Here is a 20,819-nt window from a genome sequence, read left to right as displayed (position 1 = left end):
GATTAGATCTAATAGTTTTTTTGGTTGAGTCTTCAGGATTTTCCTTAAATAAAACCATATTCTCTACAGATAGAGACCATTTTACTTCTTTGCAGTTCCAATACCTTTTATTTCTTTTTCTTACTTAGTTTCTTTAGCTAGGACTTCTAGTATTATCTTGAGTAGGAATGTTGAGGGTGGGCACTCTTGTGTTACCCCTGATCTTCAAGAAAAATCTTTTACCTTTTACCATTGAATCTGATGTTAGCTGTGGGCTGGTTTATTATGCTGAGATAAGTATGTTCCTTCTTCCTTCTGGAAACACATTTTTAAGACTCTTAGAATTATTCTACAAGGAGCATAGCAGAATTGATATTTGTGTCGGGTTTTTTTATATATATAATCTGGAAGATTAGATCAATATAAGGGAATTTTTTTTAAATGCTTTGCATCTAGCAGGTGTAATGTTACTTTAATCATACATAACATCAAATACGCAATGTGTTTCTCTTGAGGGTATGGGAATAACTTCATCTTCTTATTACATTCTTTTTATTGTATGAAATCACAAGAAGTTTGTTACTGTGTTGTTGCCTCGTCTCAGTGATCAAGAAAAAGGGAGAGATGGGGTTTTTGTTTTTTGAGGGAGATTGACTCATAGAAGATGGATCAGCTTGGAGGGGATGTTAGGGTCCAAGAGCCTTGTAATTATTCTTTATATTTGTATTAAAATTGAGACCAGTTATGTGAATTCCACCATTCAAGATGGATTTGTTTTACTCCTCTTGATAGGGTAGGCTGGGCTGGCAGGGGACCTACACTGCAATTTGAAGTAGAGGTCATAAATATCTGAAGTTCAACAATAAGAGGAAACTGTGAAAGATAGGTCATCAGATGATACCTGTTTTATTATTAAATGATTGGTTAAGTAATCTCAGATTTGGAGATTGATTGAGACAATAAGGATAGGGTAAGAAGAGTGTCCCAGGCAGAAGAAACACAAGCAAAATGCATGACTGGGAAAATGTAACATCTTCGGTAAACATTGAACAACTAATTTGTACAGATAATGGAATTATCCAAGAGATTGAAAAGAGAATGGAATGAAATTTGGGAGGACCAGAATACTAGGCTAAGGTGTTGGGGTATCATTCTCTTTATTCATGTTCATTTATTCATTTAATTCCTCATCACCTTTCTTTTTCCTTACCTCCCTCCCTTCTCTGAGATTATAGACTATAGGAGTGTGAGAATGATATGTAGAAATAGGGAGTCATGATGAGGAGTGGATGATAAAAAAAAAAAAAAAAAAAAGTTTCGCTTTTAATGTGAGGGCTTTGTGGGTGCCTGAAAGGAAAGGCATTGCCTTCAGTTGGAGAGCTGGAACTCAGGAGAAAGGCCAGTGGTGTGTACTGATTTACAATATTGTTTTGAGAAATAACTGGAGATATTCTGCCAAGGACCTGCGTGTGTGTTTGTAATATGGGGATGGGGAGGCAGCATAGAAAACAGAGCAGAAATAATCAGTAGGGTAGAGTTAGGCTCTATTTTTATGATAAATTGTGGTTCAAGTAATAGTAGAGAATTAACTTATTGGTGAAGTGATTAACACTTAAAGCTTTTGATCAGTGGTTTTAGGTTCTGTTGCCAAATTCATATATATTTGCTACTGTCAGACTCTTTGCTACTAGAAAATATATGATAAGTGTTGGTTGAAGTCTTCTTTTGGAATCAGTGTTAGGTTTGTGCCAGTTACTTTTTATGATATATTATCTGTAAGTGACCAGATTTATAGACAATATAAATACAGTGGACCAGCATATGAACTAATCTCAGGGAAAACACTAAGTTTATAAACAAATCCTAGTCTACTTGCCTTTTTCATACTAAAGGATAAAGATGAGTATTATAAGAAAATGACAGAATATAATTTGTTTGAAAAGAAATATTCCATAATTGGAGTGTGAAGTCAGAGGAAAAACTAATTTCTTCAGTGGGGAAAAGAAGAACTTAATTGAGTGAGGTCGGCACATATGAAGGCGTCATAATGGAAAAATAGCTATTAATTCCTCTTTTTAGTGATTGACAATGTTAATACAGTTATCCTGGTTCTAGAAAATAGATTAACGAGAGAGGGTAATGATGCTAAACAGTGCTCTCAAAAGTGCTTTTTATAAATTATCTTTTTTTTTTTAAAGATAAGAGCAAATTTAATGATTCAAGTATTTGATATTTGTAGTTTTTAAAGCATTGGAAAAATATCACAAGTTATAAAATTGAAGGTGTTGGGTGAAACATGGTAAAGTTATCTTTATGCTATTTAAAGTTTTCATAACTGTAAGAGAGTTGGATACCACATAGGCTTTGAGTCCTCCTGAGCCCTTCTGTAAAGGGATTTGCTCATCCCTGTGGCCTCTTGGAGCTTGTTTCCAATGACGTGAGGGGGATGTGGGGAATGTGGCAAGGAAAGTCTAGGGTTGGAGATTTGCAACTCCAGACCCAAAGGCTGCTGCATCAGGTCAGCATTTTTTCTATTCCTCCAAGTCTGTTTTTTTTTAGTATTTCCCTCTTTGCAAAGCCATTGTGATGCTAATCAACCCGGGAAACATATCTCTTCCATAACTGAATTCTTAACAGCACCTGATTAGTAGCTTTCTTATGGCAGTTCCATTCTGTTCTGCGTACTATTTTTAGGTTTTTTTTTTTATATAAAGTATAAGCTCCTGGAAGGCCCTTACTTTTGTAGCTACTGAAGTGCCTTTAGAGTGGTTGCTGTACGGTCGGTGTAAGAAAGGGTAAATAGTAAAATAACCGGACCATTGCCAACACTGTTGAGAGCCTTTGTCTTAGTGTCCCTTTACAAAGATTTAACAAATCTCTTTATGGAGTAAGGTCAATGATGTGTAGGTCTGAGGTGACCATCTTCCATGGTTTATGTTCTAAAAAGAAACATAGCTTCTTCTAGAAGAAATGGATAGAGGCTTCTAGAAAGATTTCTCCATGGTGTGGTTCTTTACTTCTCGAGTTAGGGAGTTGCCACCCTTTTGAGCTATGAAACTCAAACCATTCCCCAAGGGAAAAAATGCAGAACTCAACAAAATTTTGCTCACAACTTGAGTGGTTCAGATTCCCAAAGGTCCAGGTTAAGAACTCCCTAGCCTAGAAAATTTTAAATGTGGAAACCACAAGCCCCATGTAAAGAACAGGAGGAAAAAATATTTCTGTATTAAAAATTTGTCAAAGAAGTAGAATATTTTCATCATCGAAGTCACTGATTTTTAATATGACAATGATTTTTGAAGTGGTTACTGAAATTGATAATTTTCCAACTGATAATTAAAAATGCTTTGTATAATAGATACTAGAGGCATTGCAGAGAATAAAGATACATTTGGGCATTTGTTATGGTCCTGACCATTGACTCTTTTTAAAAGACATGAAAAACATTCTGTGACAGGGGATTCTGAATGTGGAAACAGTACTTCCTATGTAATGAAGTACATTTCCTATTTTATTTCCTATTTTAAATATTTGTCAGTCCGGAAAAATATCTTGATAATTGAAGTCATAATTGATTTTGAAGTGGTAATTGAAACTGATAATTTTCAATTGATAATTGAAAATGCTCTGTGCAATGGATACTAGGGGGCATTGCAGAGAATAAAAATACATTTGGGCATCTGTTATGGTCAGGGTTGAATAATCCTCTTTAAAAGACCTGGAAAATGCTCTGTGCCAGGAAAGGACATCTGTGAAGTAAGTAATCTATTGTCACAATGTGTTGAAATCAAGAATTTAAAGAAAATGAAGTTGTCCTCATAGAGCGAGGCTTGTGTCTGGGCCCTACCATGGACTCCAGTGTCCACATATCTCTATTTTCTTTATCTCCTACCCCAAATCAGACATTAGCAACAGGTGTGTTACCCAGCATTTTAAAATCTGGTGTCCCACATCTGTGAACCATCTTCAAGACTTTACTTACTTATTTTGAGGAGGGAGAGGTGGAGGAAGTGGTGTGAAAACCCAAGTTCTCTGGAGGGTTCAGAAAAGAAATAAGCATTACTTGTACCATAACCATATGTACAATTCCTCTGGTGAAAGGAGATCTACTTGAAGTGGCCAGGAAGAGCCTCCACTCCACCCTCCCAAAAAAGTAGAGTCCTGGCCAAGAAATCAGAGTACCTGAATTCTGGTCTGCTTAACATGATCTAGATTTCACTCTCCGTGACTCTAGATTGGATTGGATGTGGGCTGTGAGGGAAAAGGCCAAAGACGACACCTAGGTTTTGGGCTCGAGCAGCTGGATGAAGAGATTGCTGTTAATGACATAGCATAATTCATTGAAGGAATGATTGGTATGGGGAGCTGGAAGTCAGAATTGCATTTTGGGCTTGTTAGTCCTCATGCAAACTGAAATGGTAAATAAGAAGCAGTTGGAAGCGTAAGTCAAACTCTTCTGAAGGGTTGGAGCTATAGATACATGGTATTTATGACCATGTGCTTTGAGGAGAGCACCCAGGTGATGAACCTATAGATTAAGAAGTCCAAGAACCCCATCCAGTATTTACAAATGTTAACCTCTCATGGGAGCACATCTCCAGTTTCATAATGGAAATTAAAGGAAAATCCATTTGCCTTATTAGAATTTATTTTTAAACATTTGTTTTAAGATTTTATTTATTTATTTGACAGAGATCACAAGTAGGCAGAGAGGCAGGCAGAGAGAGAGAGGAGGAAGCAGGCTTCCTGCTGAGCAGAGAGCCCAATGTGGGGCTCAATCCCAGGACCCTGAGATCATGACCCTAGCCGAAGGCAGAGGCTTAACCCACTAAGCCACCCAGGCACCCCTATTTTTAAACATTTTGAAGAGCAGTACATTATTAAAACTAACCAACAGGGGGATGGAGGGAAATGGGTATGGTTATAAAAGAGCAATATATGGTGTTAAAACTCCTCAGTGTTTTGGGGCACCAGGGTGGCTCAGTCGGTTGGGGATCTTGATTTAGGCTTAAGTCATGATCTCATGGCCCCATGTCAGGCTTTGTGCTCAGCAGGGAAGTCTGATTGAGTCCCTCCCCTCACTCACACATGCTCACGTGCATGCACATCTTCGCTCTCTCTCAAATCTTAAAAAATATTCCAGTGTTTTGACTGTAGTGGTGAATATATGAATTGAATTTACATAAATAATTAATACAAATGAGTAAGCATAAAACCGAGAAACTCTGGATAAGATGGATGATTATATCAAAATCAGTATCCTGGTTGTGATACAATTATAGTTTTATAAGATGCTGCCATCGGAGACACTGGGCAGTGTATAATGGGTGTATCTGTTTCTTAACACTGAAACTAATTTCAATTGAGAAGTCAACTTTTAAGAAAACAATTATATAAGCTTTCCGTTAATTTAAAAACAAAGGTAATAAACACTCAAGAAAACAAGGGGTGCCTGAGTGAGGTATTGGTTAAGCACCATTCTTGGTTTCAACTTAGGTCATGACCTCAGTGTCAGGAGATTGAGCCCCAAGTGCAGCTCTGTGCTCAGCAGAGTCTGCATGACATTCTCTCTCTCTCTCTCCTTCTCCCCCTCCTGCTTGTGAATGCAGCTTTCTCTCTCAAATAATAAATCTCTAAACCAAACCAAAAAAGCAAAAATGGGACATTAACATTCTTACAAGTAAAAAAAAAAAAAGGTTAACCAACTGATTTACCTCCTTCAACTCTATCTAGCGTTACATTACACAAGGATAAAAAAATTATTGTCTTTACTCTATTAGCTTTTCTTTTTTTTGACATGTTTGAAAGTATGCAATTCTAGTTTCACAAAGTCATACCAGTAGTCAGCAAACTTAGTAAGCTTTCAATCTCTAAAAATTTAATTTTTTTGAAAATTTAATTTTATTGAGAGAAGGCTATTCAGAGGTCATTTGGTACAGCAAGGTTCTGCTTTTCTTGGCCTGCATTTTTTCAGACAAATGCAGTTAGGGTATTCATATTTTTTTAGAAGTAGTAGGAAATGTCTCTTACAAAGAAAATGCTTAAAAACCCAGCAGTGAGTCAAATAACTTCACTTAATATTAAGAGCTGTTAATATGAAGATATAGATATTTGAAGATGTTAAATAGTGTTTTGTGAATTTGAACTATGACCTGTTTTAAGATGTTAAATACTAGTTCTTACTGGAATTAGAACTCCTTACATGCACATGCATGTACATAACCACTTTAATTTTTCTGTGGAAAGATATTTATCAGCATTTAAGCAAAGATGAGATCATATTCCATGTTATTTTAGTGTACTTGAAGTATTGCAATTACAGGTTGTTAAACATAATTTTTGCTTTTAGGACTTTGATTTCAGTTACCTGGAACAAATATGCCACACATTCTTTAACACTTTTGTTAGTTTTTAATGTAAATCATTTTGACTTTGAACACAGTGAAGAGAAACTTTGTTTCTTTTACTTTGCATCCTATTAATTAAATTGTGTTTGTTCTTGAGATGACATAAAATATTATTTATTAGTGATTTAGTTTAAGAAAATTTTGGGTAGGGGCAGCTGGGTGGCTCCGTTAAGCATCTACCTTCGGCTCAGATCATTATCCTAGTGTCCTGGGGTTGAGCCCCACTTGGGGCTCCCTGCTCAGCAGGGAGTCTGCTGCTCAGTCTCTTTCTGCAGTGCCCCCCCTCCCCAGCTTGTCCATGCACACTCTGGTGCTCTCTCTCAAATAAATCAATAAAACCTTTTAAAAAAATCTTGGCTTTTTTAAAACTTGTTTTTAAATGAATTTGATTTTTTTAATCAACCTAGAAACTTTTTTTTTTTTTTTTTAAGGAGAGAACCCCAGATCTGCTTTTCTAATGAATAAATATCAGACTTCCTACATCCTTCTAACCTGTTGTTTGTGCTGGAGACAGAGTGATCTTTCCAAAATCCTATTTAAAATCTCTCAGTGAAATCCTGTTGTTGTGGGAACCAACTCTAGATGCCCTAATGTGGCTGTGAAGAGTAGTTTATGAAGTAGCTGACCTCGCTCCAGCCCCATCTCCCATGTACCTTCCGCTGCCCCCCAATATCTGTCATTTCTATCATCTCATCTCTAAAGTGCTGGTGCTCTTTAAAAAATTTTTTTTTGAAGATTTTATTTATTTATTAGACAGAGATCAAAAATAGGCAGAGAGGCAGGCAGAGAGAGAGGAGGAAGCAGGCTCCCTGGCTGAGCAGACAGCCCGGTGGGGGGCTCAATCCCAGGACCCTGGGATCATGACCAGAGCCTAAGGCCCAGGCTTCAACCCACTGAGCCACCCAGGCACCCCCTGGTGCTCTTTTACTAGAACATCTTTCCCCATTTCTTGACTCTTTATATATGTCCTGATACTACCATCCTGTTGACCTGCATTGCCCCTACTCATTTTTTTCAGGCATTTTTTTTTTAAAAGCTGCTTTAAAGAATGTAATCTGGTCAATTTAAAGTTCTTCAGGAAATAGAAAAGTTAATCTGTATTCTCCTGGGTGTTTAATGTTGTACTCAGTATTAATCCAGTCTTCAGGTGGACCTTTATTATAGCACCGTTGTATTATGTGGTCCAGGTTTCTTTATGATGGAAGTAAGAAAGGAAAAGGAATTAAAGTCCAGAGAAACATTTGTAGCCCACCCAGTACATCCCACACGGTGTGTGGCTCATAGGACCTCCCCAGTTTAGCAGTTTTTATAGTGAGCTAATAAAGGAAATTGATTATAAATAATTGGAGAGAAGGGAATCATAAGGAAAAGTTCAAAGAAATTATACAAGAAAAGGATTATTTTACTGGATCAGTGAAAATAATTTTCCATGTAAACATCTTTAAAAATGTTGGTAGCAGGCTTCTACTTTCAGTCAAATTTAGCAGAAGAGAATGGAACTCAAATATGGTGCCAATCTGTAAGAGAGTGGAGGGTTTCTTGGTAGCATGAAGCTATTGATACTAGAATGAGGAGAATATGAAGATTTAAATGGGAGGAAGTTCTATCAGTTAATCAAATAATACTTTAATAATTTAGCACGAACACACAAACTTGTTATGAAAATGAAGGGAATGTTTTTTGAAAGGACAAAGAAGTAGAACATTATTCAGTATCTCACCACTCTGGAAATATGAAAGAACAAAACAAGATTATTTATCTATCTGGAACTACTCAGGGCTGACCTTCACAAAGACAGAGGGATGGACTGAAAAAGCTTCAAGACAATTTAGTGTAATTTCAAGGAAATAAGGTCTTCCTGGTTTTAGAGTTGTTGTGGAGAGGCTGGACAAGGAATTATTATAATTAGATTTTTGATAAACTGAGCTATTACCATTAGCAGTTTAACAACTTTTTTTGTGAACAAAACCAAATGAGAAGTGCCCAAGAAACTTAATTGGACTGCCAATCTAATTAAATATCATTCTATATTCTCAATAAGTAGCTGAGAGAATTTATTAAAAACAATTGAGTCCTTAAATCTTTGCTTTAATCTGTAAGTCACTGTCTTTTAGTAATGACTTATGTGTAATTTCTATTTTTAAAGCTGGATAATGCAGATGAACAAGCAGCCCAGATCAGAAGGGAACTTGATGGTCGTTTACAGCTGGCAGAGAAAATGGCAAAGGTAAATTATTAACTTTGACATACTGTACAACATTTCTTTTTACTCCTATTTCTGTGAGCTGAAAAAGTTCTGTATAGATAGTATAATTCTATCATTTTCTTCTCTGTGTGCATGCTCCTTAAGCCCAAATATCTGAGTGCATATTATCTAAATGGAACATATTTTCTATTTTACACATCCTTTCTTACACATAGAACATGTTTAAACTCAATAACTTTTGTAGATTATTCTGAAAGCGATGCCTGAATTTCTCAAATGACCAGATTTAAAAGAATTTTAATATTGTGCTAAATATCATCTAATCAAGGAGTAAAATTTTGTCTCTGCAAAATCACATATTCCAAGCTATCTAACATGGTGCTTGGCACATAGTGGGGTCAACTAATATTTGAATGGATGAAAAATCTAACTGAAGTTTCTAGTAAAATACTTTCACAGGTAGTGTGTTCAATGTAATTTATTTGTACAGTCACGTGTTTCTATGTAACAGGAATAAATTTCAAACTTATTCTTTTTTTTCCATTTTATTTTATTTCTTTTCAGTGTTCCAGCATTCATTGTTTATGCACCACATCCAGTACTCTATGCAATACGTGCCTTCCGTGGTACCCACCACCAGGCTCACCCAACCCCCCACTCTCCTCCCCTCCAAAACCCTCAGTTTGCTTCTCAGAGTCCACAGTCTCTCATGGTTCATCTCCCCCTCCAATTTTCCCCAACTCACTTCTTTCCATCTCCCAATGTCCTCCGTGCTATTCCTTATGTTCCACAAGTAAGTGAAACCATATGATAATTGACTCTCTGCTTGACTTATTTCACTCAGCATAATCTCCTCCAGTCCCGTCCATGTTGATACAAAAGTTGGGTATTCATCCTTTCTGATGGAGGCATAATACTCCATTGTATATATGGACCGTATCTTCTTTATCCATTCATTCGTTGAAGGACATCTTGGTTCTTTCCACAGTTTGGTGACTATGGCCATTGCTGCTCTGAACATTGGGGTACAGATGGCCCTTCTTTTCACTACATCTGTATCTTTGGGGTAAATACCCCAAAGTAGTGCAATTGTAGGGTCATATGGAAGCTCTATTTTTAACTTCTTAAGGAATCTCCACACTGTTTTCCAAAGTGGCTGCACCAACTTGCATTCCCACTGAAGTGTAAGAGGGTTCCCCTCTCTCCCCATCCTCTCCAACACATGTTGTTTACTGTCTTGTTGATTTTTGCCATCCTGCCTGGTGTAAGGTGGTATCTCAGTGTGGTTTTGATTTGAATCTCCCTGATGGTTAATGATGATGAACATTTTTTCATGCGTCTGTTAGTCATTTGTATGTCTTCTTTGGAGAATTATCTGTTCGTGTCTTCTGCCCATTTTTTGATGTAATTATCTGTTTTGTGTGTGTTGAGTTTGAGGAGTTCTTTATAGATCTTGGATATCAGCCCTTTACCTGTAGTGTCATTTGCAAATATCTTCTCCCATTCCGTGGGTTGCCTCTTTGTTTTGTTGACTGTTTCCTTTGCTCTGCAGAAGTTTTTGATCTTGATGAAGTCCCAAAAGTTCATTTTCGCTTTTGTTTCCTTTGCCTTTGGAGACATGTCTTGAAAGAAGTTGCTGTGGCTGATGTTGAAGAGATTATGCCTATGTTCTCCTCTAGGATTTTGATAGATTCCTGCCTCACTTTGAGACCTTTTATCCATTTTGAGTTTATCTTTGTATATGGTATAAGAGGATGGTCAATTTCATTCTTCTACGTGTACCTGTCCAATTATCCCAGCACCATTTATTGAAGAGACTGTCTTTTTTTCCACTGTATATTTTTTCCTGCTTTGTTAAAGATTATTTGACCATAGAGTTGAGGGCCCATATCTGGGCTCTCTACTCTGTTCCACTGGTCTATGTGTCTGTTTTTGTGCTGGTACCATGCTGTCTTGGTGATCACAGCTTTGTAGTAAAGCTTGAAATCAGGCAATGTGATGCCCCAGCTTTTTCTTTTTCAACATTTCCTTAGCAGTGCAGGGTCCCTTCTGGTTCCATACAAATTTTAGGATTGTTTGTTCCAGCTCCTTGAAAAATGCCAGTGGAATTTTGACAGGGATGGCATTGAAAGTATAGATTGCTTTAGGCAGTATAGACATATTAATAATTCAAACTTATTCTTCTTAATGCTTAAGATTTCTTAGAGTACATGGAACTTCATTATTTGCATCATTCTTTAGTAAATTGATGCATTGATTTCATAGTGGTAAAAGAAAATTATCTTTCCCAATAGACGTGAGGTTATAGTGCTGTTAATCTGAGATATGTTTTCCTTTTTTTCCCTTCTGCTGATCAAGACTTTGAATATTTGGACTCTTCCTTTACTTCCCTCCATGTTTCTGAAGAATCCTCCCTTTTGAGGGAAATTTCTTCATTTCTTTAAAATTTAGGTATAATGTGTATAGTGAAGTATACAGATACTTAGTTTACAGCTCAATGAATGTATGTGTACATTGTCCTTGTTAACCATCTCCCAAACCAAGGTAGTGAACTTTCCAGCCATTGAGAAGAACATACATCCCATGCTGATTTTAACAATTGAAATATTTTTGGTTTTGCAAGGAAAAATGTGTTTATGAATAATGCGTAAGTTTTAAGAAGCTAATACTGTGTTATCTAAAAGTATATTAAATTTCAAAAAGGGAAATTATTGAAACTGGAGATAAGCAGGAAAGTAGAGAAAATGAAGAGAAATTAAGGTAGCAGAGATGATAGTAAGTTGTGAGAACTAAGCCGGAGATAGATGAAGAGGAATTTCCAGATGAATAAAGACCAACAATGATATGAATTAGGGGCTAAAGAGTTACATTCACACATAGGACAGTGGTTCAAAGGACAACATGCCATGTTACTATCCTCTGAATATCTAGAGAGGCACTACAAACTGTGGAGATTCAAGTGTCGAATTTATAGGATAGACGTCAAGTAGGTTAAGGCTATTGGAAGCTTTAGAGAGGATAACACTTTCCCCAATATGAACTGGAGAACTGGCTGGAAAGACATTCGCTTTTCTTGAAGACCTGAGACTGGAAGAGCGTCCAGAGAGATGTTCCAGACCCTGTGAGGGTAGGTCTCTGGATCTGTGATCCACATTTGTAGATTTCCTACGTGTATGTAGATAGAGATACTGAGTCTATGCACATTGTTTGAGTTGGATTTGTTTCTCTAAGGTCCTGGCTGAAAATGTGCTGCTTTCGAATAAAGTTTAGATGAATTCTGGAGGGTTATGAAACATGAGGGAGAGTCTTAGGTGTCTCAAGTTCATGCCTGGGAGGGGAGTGTGGGTTTATAACCTCCAGACTTGAGAGGAAAGGATCAGTGATGCACAGACAGAGACTTTGACCGCATCCCAGTGGTTTCATCACAAACACTGATACGTTTAAAAAAGTGTGGAGAAGGATGTGAAGCCAGTGGAATTGGAAGGGGAAAAAAGGCATCAAATATAAGATGGCCTTTGGTGAATATATTGACATAGGAGATAAAACATGTTTAATTGCTTTCTAACTCAGTTTCACCAATTGTAAGCCATCAGCATAAAATATTCATAAAGCTAATTATAATTTACTAATCTTGTTGCATTATATTCCTATAGTAATCCTATGAACCCACAAGGACAGAGGACAGAATGTGTCTAATGTATAGACTAGGAGATTGAGATTTAGGGAAGATTACTGACTTCAAGATTACATAACAAATAACATGGTGGAGGCTGGCCTCAAAAACCTGGTCTTTGGACTTTGCTGTCTTGGGCCCAGCTGCCCCTTCAGTCTGATAAATCCAGAAGTGTGGCCCCTTAATAATTTGTAATCAGTAGCACTTCCTATCATACTTCAGAGCACAATAAAAAAACAACAAAGCCCCAGGGCAGAAGTCTTTTTCAAAGGATAGAAGTATTGACTTTAATGCTTTAGCCAAGGCATAATTATTAGGAAGTCGTAGGAAAAATGTGGACTGGGCCAGAAAAACATGTAGGCAAATCCGTGATTGCTGTTCCTTAGATATAGAACATTAGGCTAGTTTATTTAACTTCTTGGAGCCTGAATTTTTCTGTCTATAAATTCAATGAATAAATGTTTATTGAACACCTACTAAAATAACCTGGCAATGTTGTAGGCACTTGGAATACATCCAGACAAGTGTGTAGTTGTCTTGGGATAAAACCAGACAAAAATATTCCTGCCATGCCCTGGTGGAGCTTGCATTTGGTAGAGCCAATAATAAGAAAAGAATGTTCCATATAACTGAATTATGGAAGGTGATCATTTGCTATTTTGGAAAACAAAGACAGGAGGGAATCAGGAGTGCAGGAGGAACGGAGGGTGCTTGAAATTTTCAGTGAAGAAGTCAGGCTAGGCCAGTTTTTTCTTGGCAGTACTGTCTTGTCAGTTACACCAAAAAAAAAAAACCTTGGTATCATCCCTGACTCCCTTCTTTTTCTCGTGCCTCATGACAGATTTATTAGGAAATCCATTTGCATTTGTCTTCAGAGTATTTCTAGAGTCTGACAGCTGTCCCCATCTTCCACCTACCAGTCTGGTCAAGGCTTCATCTAGTGGAAGGTTAGGAGCACTTAAAAAGGGACTAAATTTGAATGGTGAGAATTTTTTTTTTGTGGAGAAAACATTTTCTTTTTCTTTCTTTCTTTCCTTTTTTTTTTTTTTAACATTTTCATGTATATAATGCTTTAGGACCACTAATGAGTGAGTAAATTAGAATATTCAAACCATGGTTTAAGAACAACTCACAGTTAATCTAGAGGATAACCCTATTTCTGAGTCTGTTCTAATTTAAAAGATTAAATTTAACATGTATAGTTGCCTGAAGTACAGTTGATTTTTGTTTCCAAGAAAGAGGCAACATAAGCAGGCTAAATAAAGTTGAAATACTATTAATAAACCTCAGAGCTTTAAAGCAGAGTTGTCTGTCTTTTCCCCCAGAGAGGAAGAAAATTGAGTATAGTCTATTTCTTGAAAAGTTGAAAAGTGCCAATAAGACCATCAATTTTGGTGATTCCTGCCAGTCTCCTCCTTGAACAGTGATGGCGAGTGACATGTTTTTAACTAAAGCTAAATAAGAATTGGACTCTTTATGTGCTAATGCTAAGTAAGCTTAAAATTTTGGAAAAAAAAATTAGTGCTTCCAAACTTTCAAACATGATATATTTTTTGCTTTGACAAAGTAAAATTTTTAAAAAGGCAAAATTATGACTCCTACAAATATAAACACACAATAAAGATTTCATTCAGTGCATGATGAATGAGCAAACTAGTTACATGTTAAAACTAATCCAAAGAGCATATCAAAACTAGGTGTTTTTAAGGCAAGGTTAAAATAAGATTCCTGGGTTAGATAAAAGTGGTCAGTTTCCAACAAGATTTTAAACTATAACCATTGGATTATCTTATTCAGCAGACACACATTATTTGCATCTTTTCCAGACAAAATTCTGTAAGGTAATGTGTAACTTCACTGTTTGGGATCTTGAATCAGTAAACAGTAAGTTAAACTAAGTATATTTCCTCAGATGACCCTTGGATGCCCTTTGCCCCTGTAGGACATTGAAAGGACCTACCCCCTCACCTTTTTGCCTTATTTTTGAGTTTTGGATACTTTTCATAACAGCTTTTAAAGTCAGTACATACACTGAGTGTTATATACAGCATGTATGTTCAGTGAATCCTTGAACATTACGTCAAAAACTAAGGAAAATTATGTACTTGGGGGTGCCTGGGTGGCTCAGTTGGTTAAGCATCTGCCTTCAGCTCCTGTCCTGAGATCAAGCCCCACATTGGGCTCCCTGCTTGGTGGGAAGCCTGCTTCTCCCTCTGCCCTTCTCCCCGCTCATGCTCTTCTCTGTCTCACAAATGAATTAAATCCTTAAAAAAAAAAAAAAAAAAAAAAAAAAACACGAAAAACTAAAGATGTACTATATGTTGGCTGATTGAATTTAAATACAAAAATAAAGACAGTGCATAAATATAAAAAATCTTTTTATAGCTTATTTTGCTTGTTTTTTTTTTTTTCTCTTGCATGCTCTGAGAAACCATTCCAAAACATTGCTTCCCCCACCCCCCAAAGGAAACCAGGGTATTCTGTAACTGGTTAGGTGTTTTTTCTGAGGTTGCAAACTTTTTTGGAATGTTGCTTGAAACTCTAGAGGAATGTTAAAAGGATACATAAGAGTCTTCCTTAAGAAAGTTAATTATGAATGTGGATACTTAATTACTATGTGATAATAAATATGCAGTTTTAGTATTGATTATATGTAAATTATGTTAAAAGAAATATGTGACGGTTATATTCGGGGAGAAGAAAACAGGTGGCCTGAGACTCTGGGACTGATTTGTGAAGTGGTACCAGATGTTGCTTTCCAGCCTATGAGCAAACAGGTGGAAGTGAGTTACAGGTTAGGTGCAGGTTGACGAGAGCACTTGGGATGTGTTCCTGTCATCCCAGAGACAGGGATTTCTTAGGTTACGCTTCGAATGATGCCAAGGGAAACTATGAGAAAGGTACTAATTTTCCTGGAGCATTAAGCAGTCATTTGCAAGGTAGCCACTTTAGGCTTTCATTCCCAGCCAGTTTTGTACTAATAAGCTGACACGTGATGTCATACTTCATATCATAAAGCTGTAAACTTTCTTTAATGAAAGACCAAATGCCAGGTTTCCAAAGATTAAGAAAGAACCAATAGTGGGAGAAAGCCCCTTTTGCTGTTGGTAAGAATGTAATTGGTTATGATCTGCTTTAAGGGCAACTTGCCAATATCTGTCCGTATCTTTTTAAATCCCAGTATTGGGAATGTCCTTCTCATCGAGTTGAAACCAAAATCTGATGACAGAGATCCAAGGACCAAGTGGCATTGCTCATATAGTTCAGAAAGAAAAATGAATCTTCTAGATTGATATTGTTATTCTTTTTCAGGTGCAGCTTTATAAGTTGACCTTTTGCTTTTAACTAAAAAATTTCTAAACCTTTTACTAAAAAACTGAATTTATGGTCATAAGGGATCTGGTTACATTTGTGTCATGTGAAAATTCTAGAATTTTCAGCGTATTGCTATTATGTGTTTTTTAATTTGAATTCTTACTTATGAAAAGGATAGCCTCTTGATATATATTTGTGATAAGAAAGATGTTTGTGATGTTTGTTTCCTAACAGGCAAGCACATTCGTATACTGGACGTTTTTTCCTTTCCGACCAGTTTACCCCAAGCAGCTCAAAGTTAACAGTGTCTAATTAAGATTGATCTAGATGCTAAATTTTCTTCCGTGTAGGTTTTCAGTTTTTCCTTAAGCAAGTACCTTATCAAAAATAGTTAATGTGAAAATGTTACCTATTTCGTACCATAATGATTCTGAATAAAGGATGTAATGTACTCTTAGACATAATTTGATGATTTTAAAGCCTGGAGACTGAAGAACTGGGCAGGTGCCTTTATATTGAGTGTCACAGTTTCCAAGACAATCAGAGATATACATCATATAATCTTCTATGATAAAATTGAAATAATAACTTTTGTAACATTGGTTTTTTTTTTTAATTATTTTCAAGGAAAGAAACTTCCCCAAATTTATAACAAAAGAAATGGAGACTATGTATATAGAAGAGTTGCGGTCTTCAGTGAATTTGCTAATGGCCAATTTGGAAAGTCTTCCAGTTTCAAAAGGTGGTCCGGAATTTAAATTACAAAAACTAAAACGTTCACAGAATTCTGCATTTCTGGACATAGGCGATGAGAATGAGATTCAGCTGTCAAAGTCGGATGTGGTGCTGTCATTCACCTTAGAGGTAAGTGACGTGATCCCGTGCTCACCTCTGAGAGCGTAAACGAAACTGCAGAATAATTTCTGCTCACCTTCATGGTAACTTTCTGAACTGAAAGCAGTGTGATATATTTTGAAGAAGTTACCTTATTCTTCATTTGCTAGACAATCCAGTTGTGAATGCAAACTAATACACATTGTTCTTTAAACATAATCCCAGTTTCAGGATTAAATAATAAAATAGTAAGTTTTGAGAAAATTTGTCTTTGTGCCAACTATCTTGGTGTAAGTTTATCAGTAAAAGCACATTTGGGTGGAAATAGGATTTAAACACATGACTGAATTCTCTGTAACTTGGGGATTGCTTGCAGGCTTTTGGTTCGCTTTGTTTTTAACCTACCTCACCTGTGGTATTTTTCTAGAATCAAATCCCACCAGCCAGCTTTGAAACACAATATTGGGTGCATAGAGATGATAAGGAGAGAATTCTTCCTTTCCAGGATGTCCAGTTTCATTACAGATACAGTACATATTATAAAAATATGGGAACAAATGTCACACATTTAAAGTGTTCTCTCAGACTGCCGAGTTTTATCCCTTTTATACAATGCACTAGAAACCAGATATGCAGACTCAGCACAGCCACCTGTTGGTGTTTTCCTTTTTATGATTACATTTCTTCTTTGCTAATCTGTGTATTGGGGCTAATCCATGTGTTTCTTTATGCGTTTATACATGGCACAAACACGTATAGTTGCAATATCGAGCTTAAATTCAGAGCGCTCTCAAAAATTAAAGCTCGTTACTCCTTCCTTGCATTGTTAAATTCTCTTTGCTGGTGCCCAGTACTGCTACTGAAGTTTGTGGAGTTTTAGGAGGCACCGTTTTAAATTTCTTTGTTGATAACTTCTTTCTTTTGGCTTGCTTAGTTTGTGGCAGAAAAAGCAAATGTGTGCTTTTGTTCTTTATTCTACCTGTTCAACTCTAAGATAAATTCAGGCTTGAGGATAAGCCAGCTGCCTCTCTCTTAACTTCCAGGCTAATGATTTTTTTGGTAGGTAAATAGATTAAATTTACTATCAGAGTTAGAAATGGGTTTTCTTCTGACCTGAGACTCTGTTCTAGGATGACCTAATGATTTTGCCATTATTCTGGGTTTCTTCTCAATCTCTTCAGTATCTTACAGAGATATTTAATGGAAAACTACACAGTATCTTACATGTAGAAGTCTGTTTTCCTACTGACCAAGGTGTAGAATGCCAAGGTGTTTTTTTTTTTTAAGTCTTTGTATGAAATAAAATCTGTGACAGTATAATTTGTAAAGCAAATTATTTTTGTAATGTATAAATCTACCAGCAGAACTGGAAACCATTCAAAACATCTTCTTTCTTCTCTATCGTTTAAAAGTTTTTAAACAAAATTATAAATAACTGGCTTTTATGAACTCTTTCCCCTATTGAAAACAAAATTATCCTCATGAGTTAGCGTCGGTGTGAAACTATGAATTGTTCTGTCCTTTATTGCCAGTGTATGAAACAGGTCTGCTCAGTTAACAATAAAATGGTGTTAGGAAGAGAAAATGAGTTAAAACTTCATTTTGCATGGTCTGAAAAGCTTGCCTATTTGTAAAATTATTTTTGATAGTCCTCTATTGCAATGTCTATGTAAGACAGATGTTTTCCTTCCATAGCATAATAGAGATGTTTTTTGTGATGTACTTCCGGTATTATAAATCGGAGTTGGGTGTTCAACAGCAAAATGAAGTCACATTCCATGCAGACTACACAGTGCTTACCTGTGGACACCTGAGAGAACAGATGAGGTCCCCCTCTGTCCCCAGGGCCTTTGACTTCAACCTAGCTAAACTCTGTAATTATCCCTGGCCCATTATCTAAGCCTTGCTTCTCAGCCTAAGAAAGTTCTGAAAGGCAAGCAGTTAATCCAATTTCAGGGTCTCACATTTAGTCAGTCAGGCTTAGAATTGGTCCAGTGGGAAAAGTTTTTTCTACGAACTGAAGTCTGAGTCTCGGGAGCAAGTGCAGATCTGAAAAACTGTTTGGATTTGATCCCCTCTTTAAAATTGCTACCGACCGGTCTCTTCTCTCAGCATATCCTGTTCTCTTAGCAAGCTGAATTTTTGCCACAGCTCTTACCACCTAACGCACCTAATTCAGTTTGTTTATTATTCATAATCTGACAGAGTCTACTAAATGGCAAGCTACGGGAAGTTAAGGTCTTGTTTTGTTTGCTGAGGTATCACAAGGGCCTAAAACGCTGCCTGGTGCACAGTTGACTTGATAAATACTGACTGAATTAGGGACTTTGATGGTATTCAGAAACAGCAGTGAAAAAAAAAGGCAGAAGGTAGCCACGACAAGATGACTTTTAGGTCTCTCCGTTGATGAAGGCTTCCGAGAGAATAACAAAGCAAGAGCAAAGCTAACCTGCAAAACCATGAGCCAGATATTGAATGTAAATATTCAAGTGAGGGGAGGACAACATAGGTTAACGTATGAAGTTGAGTCTGCATGTCGGAAGAGGGATGGTGTCACTGGCATGAGTACGGCTGATTTTCGTAGTTTTCATCGGTATTAGGCTGGCAGACCAGGGGACAACTTCTTTATCTCTAGTACATGTCCCACATACAGCTCAGCTTTCTTTTCTCAAACTTGCCGGTGACTCAGTGCCATGTAACTCTGGTTAATGCATCATTCAGAAGCATGGTACCAAGTTTTATATTTTGGACATGCCTCCCTTCTTTTTGCGTCTAGAATAATTCTGCATATTTTATCTTTATTAAATCTGTCACGGAGAGATTGGCAAAGAGAAGATGGAAATGAGACAGGTTTCATTTTCCATGTTCCCTTACCAGGTGTTGTGGGGAACTGGTCGGAACAGTTACCTGAATAGGTCAGTTGATGATCCATGGAATTCTTGGCTGTCTGTATCATTAAAGATTGAGACCAACTGTATTTTTTTTTATTCCTTTTGGAAATCAAATCTGTAGAATTGTGTTATTTTATTTATATGTATGGATTCAGAACAGAAGTTACTTCTTTTGAAAGTGACAATTCTGCAGAAGAAAACATTCCCAGCACAGACGGGAGTATTAGTTTGCGGACTGGGAAACTGTTTCACGAGTTGCGTGTTTCAAGAGGTCCTGTTTGCAGTAGTTTGTAGGAGAGGTGACAGACATAGTGGTAAGCAGGTACTTCCTTTCTTCTCTCTTGCACTTTGACTGCTGAACACCCTATGGAAGAAGATGCAAGGCAAGTAAGCATATTCCCACATATGAACTAAAAGATACCTACATTTATTGTGTGTACACAATTCTATTGCCTTCTGTATTTTAAGTGACCTTCCAAAAATTTTATTAAGAAGTCGTTTCGAGCATGTTGGTAAGTCCCTGTGGAATTGGCTTGTGGTTGATATGGTTATCCTGTCAGTCATTTGTCTCAGCTTCTGCTTAGTTTTATTTGTATAAGGATCTAATGAGTTTCAAAATGACTAACAATGACGTTGATTTATTAAGAATGCATACCTCCTTTTGCTTCTTTCCATCAACAAGATGAAGTGCTTTGTTCTAACTTCCTTGAATATCTTACAGAAGCTAGGAAAGGTGTTACTGTTCTCTATAAGCTCTTAGTCTGTTCTCTGTTATGCCCTTATTTTAATTCCTGCATTGGTATACATTTCACTGTGATAAAATACCAAAAGTCTTGGTTGTGGAAGGAAAATGGTTCTGAATTTGACCTTTCTTTTTTAGTGATTAGTTTCCCATTATTTCCATGGGGGAAAAAAATGGGCATTTGTATTTACAAATGTAACCCTTCTATTGTGCTGGAAAGTGAAAGGAAGGATAGTTTTTTTAAGATGGCTTCTTGGAGAACTTTTGCCTTGAGATTCATATCACAACTCAATGAAAAGTGGAATGATTTTAATAATGTATTAAATGATCAATACATGATGTTTTTAGTGGATATTTTTGTAGCTATGTGGCATGGATGCTGTTAATCTTGTTTTTACAAATACAACATGAGATCAGTGAAAATCTGTGCATATTATAAAAATGCCATTGAATATATTTTATGAGTTTCAAGAGCTTGGGAAACTTCAGGATGCAAGATTTGACTGGGGAAAAAAAAAAAAAGCAAAAATATGAACATTAAAGCCCACTTGAAAAATATTTGTTTCCCTTTTTTCCAGGAGTTATAAGTGTATACAACAGTATCAGTCTTTCTACCCATTCCCAGTGTGCTGCATTAAAGTAACACATACCTTTAGTGGATGGAAAAGTCCTTTTTTCCCTTGCCAAGTTAGTGTAAGATAGTCATTGGCAGGTTATATCTCCCATACTTCATAATAAGATATACATTTTCTATAATGAATATTCTTTTATA

The 20,819-nt window shown here is 36.6% G+C and overlaps 1 protein-coding gene across 7 annotated transcripts in view; it reads left to right on the top strand.

Moving 5' to 3' along the window:
- The window catches only part of CADPS2 (calcium dependent secretion activator 2), a 526,208-nt gene that overhangs the window by 208,359 nt on the left and 297,030 nt on the right, over positions 1-20,819 (top strand). For all 7 annotated transcript variants that reach the window (XR_013967617.1, XM_080817937.1, XM_080817936.1 and 4 more), the window contains exons 4-5: positions 8,533-8,613; positions 16,208-16,444. Coding sequence is in view for 6 of the 7 variants with exons in the window: in XM_080817937.1 (XP_080674063.1) it covers positions 8,533-8,613; positions 16,208-16,444 (318 nt within the window). In the remaining variant the exon portion in view is untranslated. The remainder of the gene's footprint in view (positions 1-8,532; positions 8,614-16,207; positions 16,445-20,819) is intronic.

This window comes from Martes martes (genome assembly GCF_963455335.1).
Source record: "Martes martes genome assembly, chromosome: 11".
In the NCBI taxonomy this organism is placed as follows: Eukaryota; Metazoa; Chordata; class Mammalia; order Carnivora; family Mustelidae; genus Martes; species Martes martes.
The sequence above is the reverse complement of the archived record's forward strand: the minus strand, read 5'-3'. Positions and strand labels throughout refer to the sequence as shown.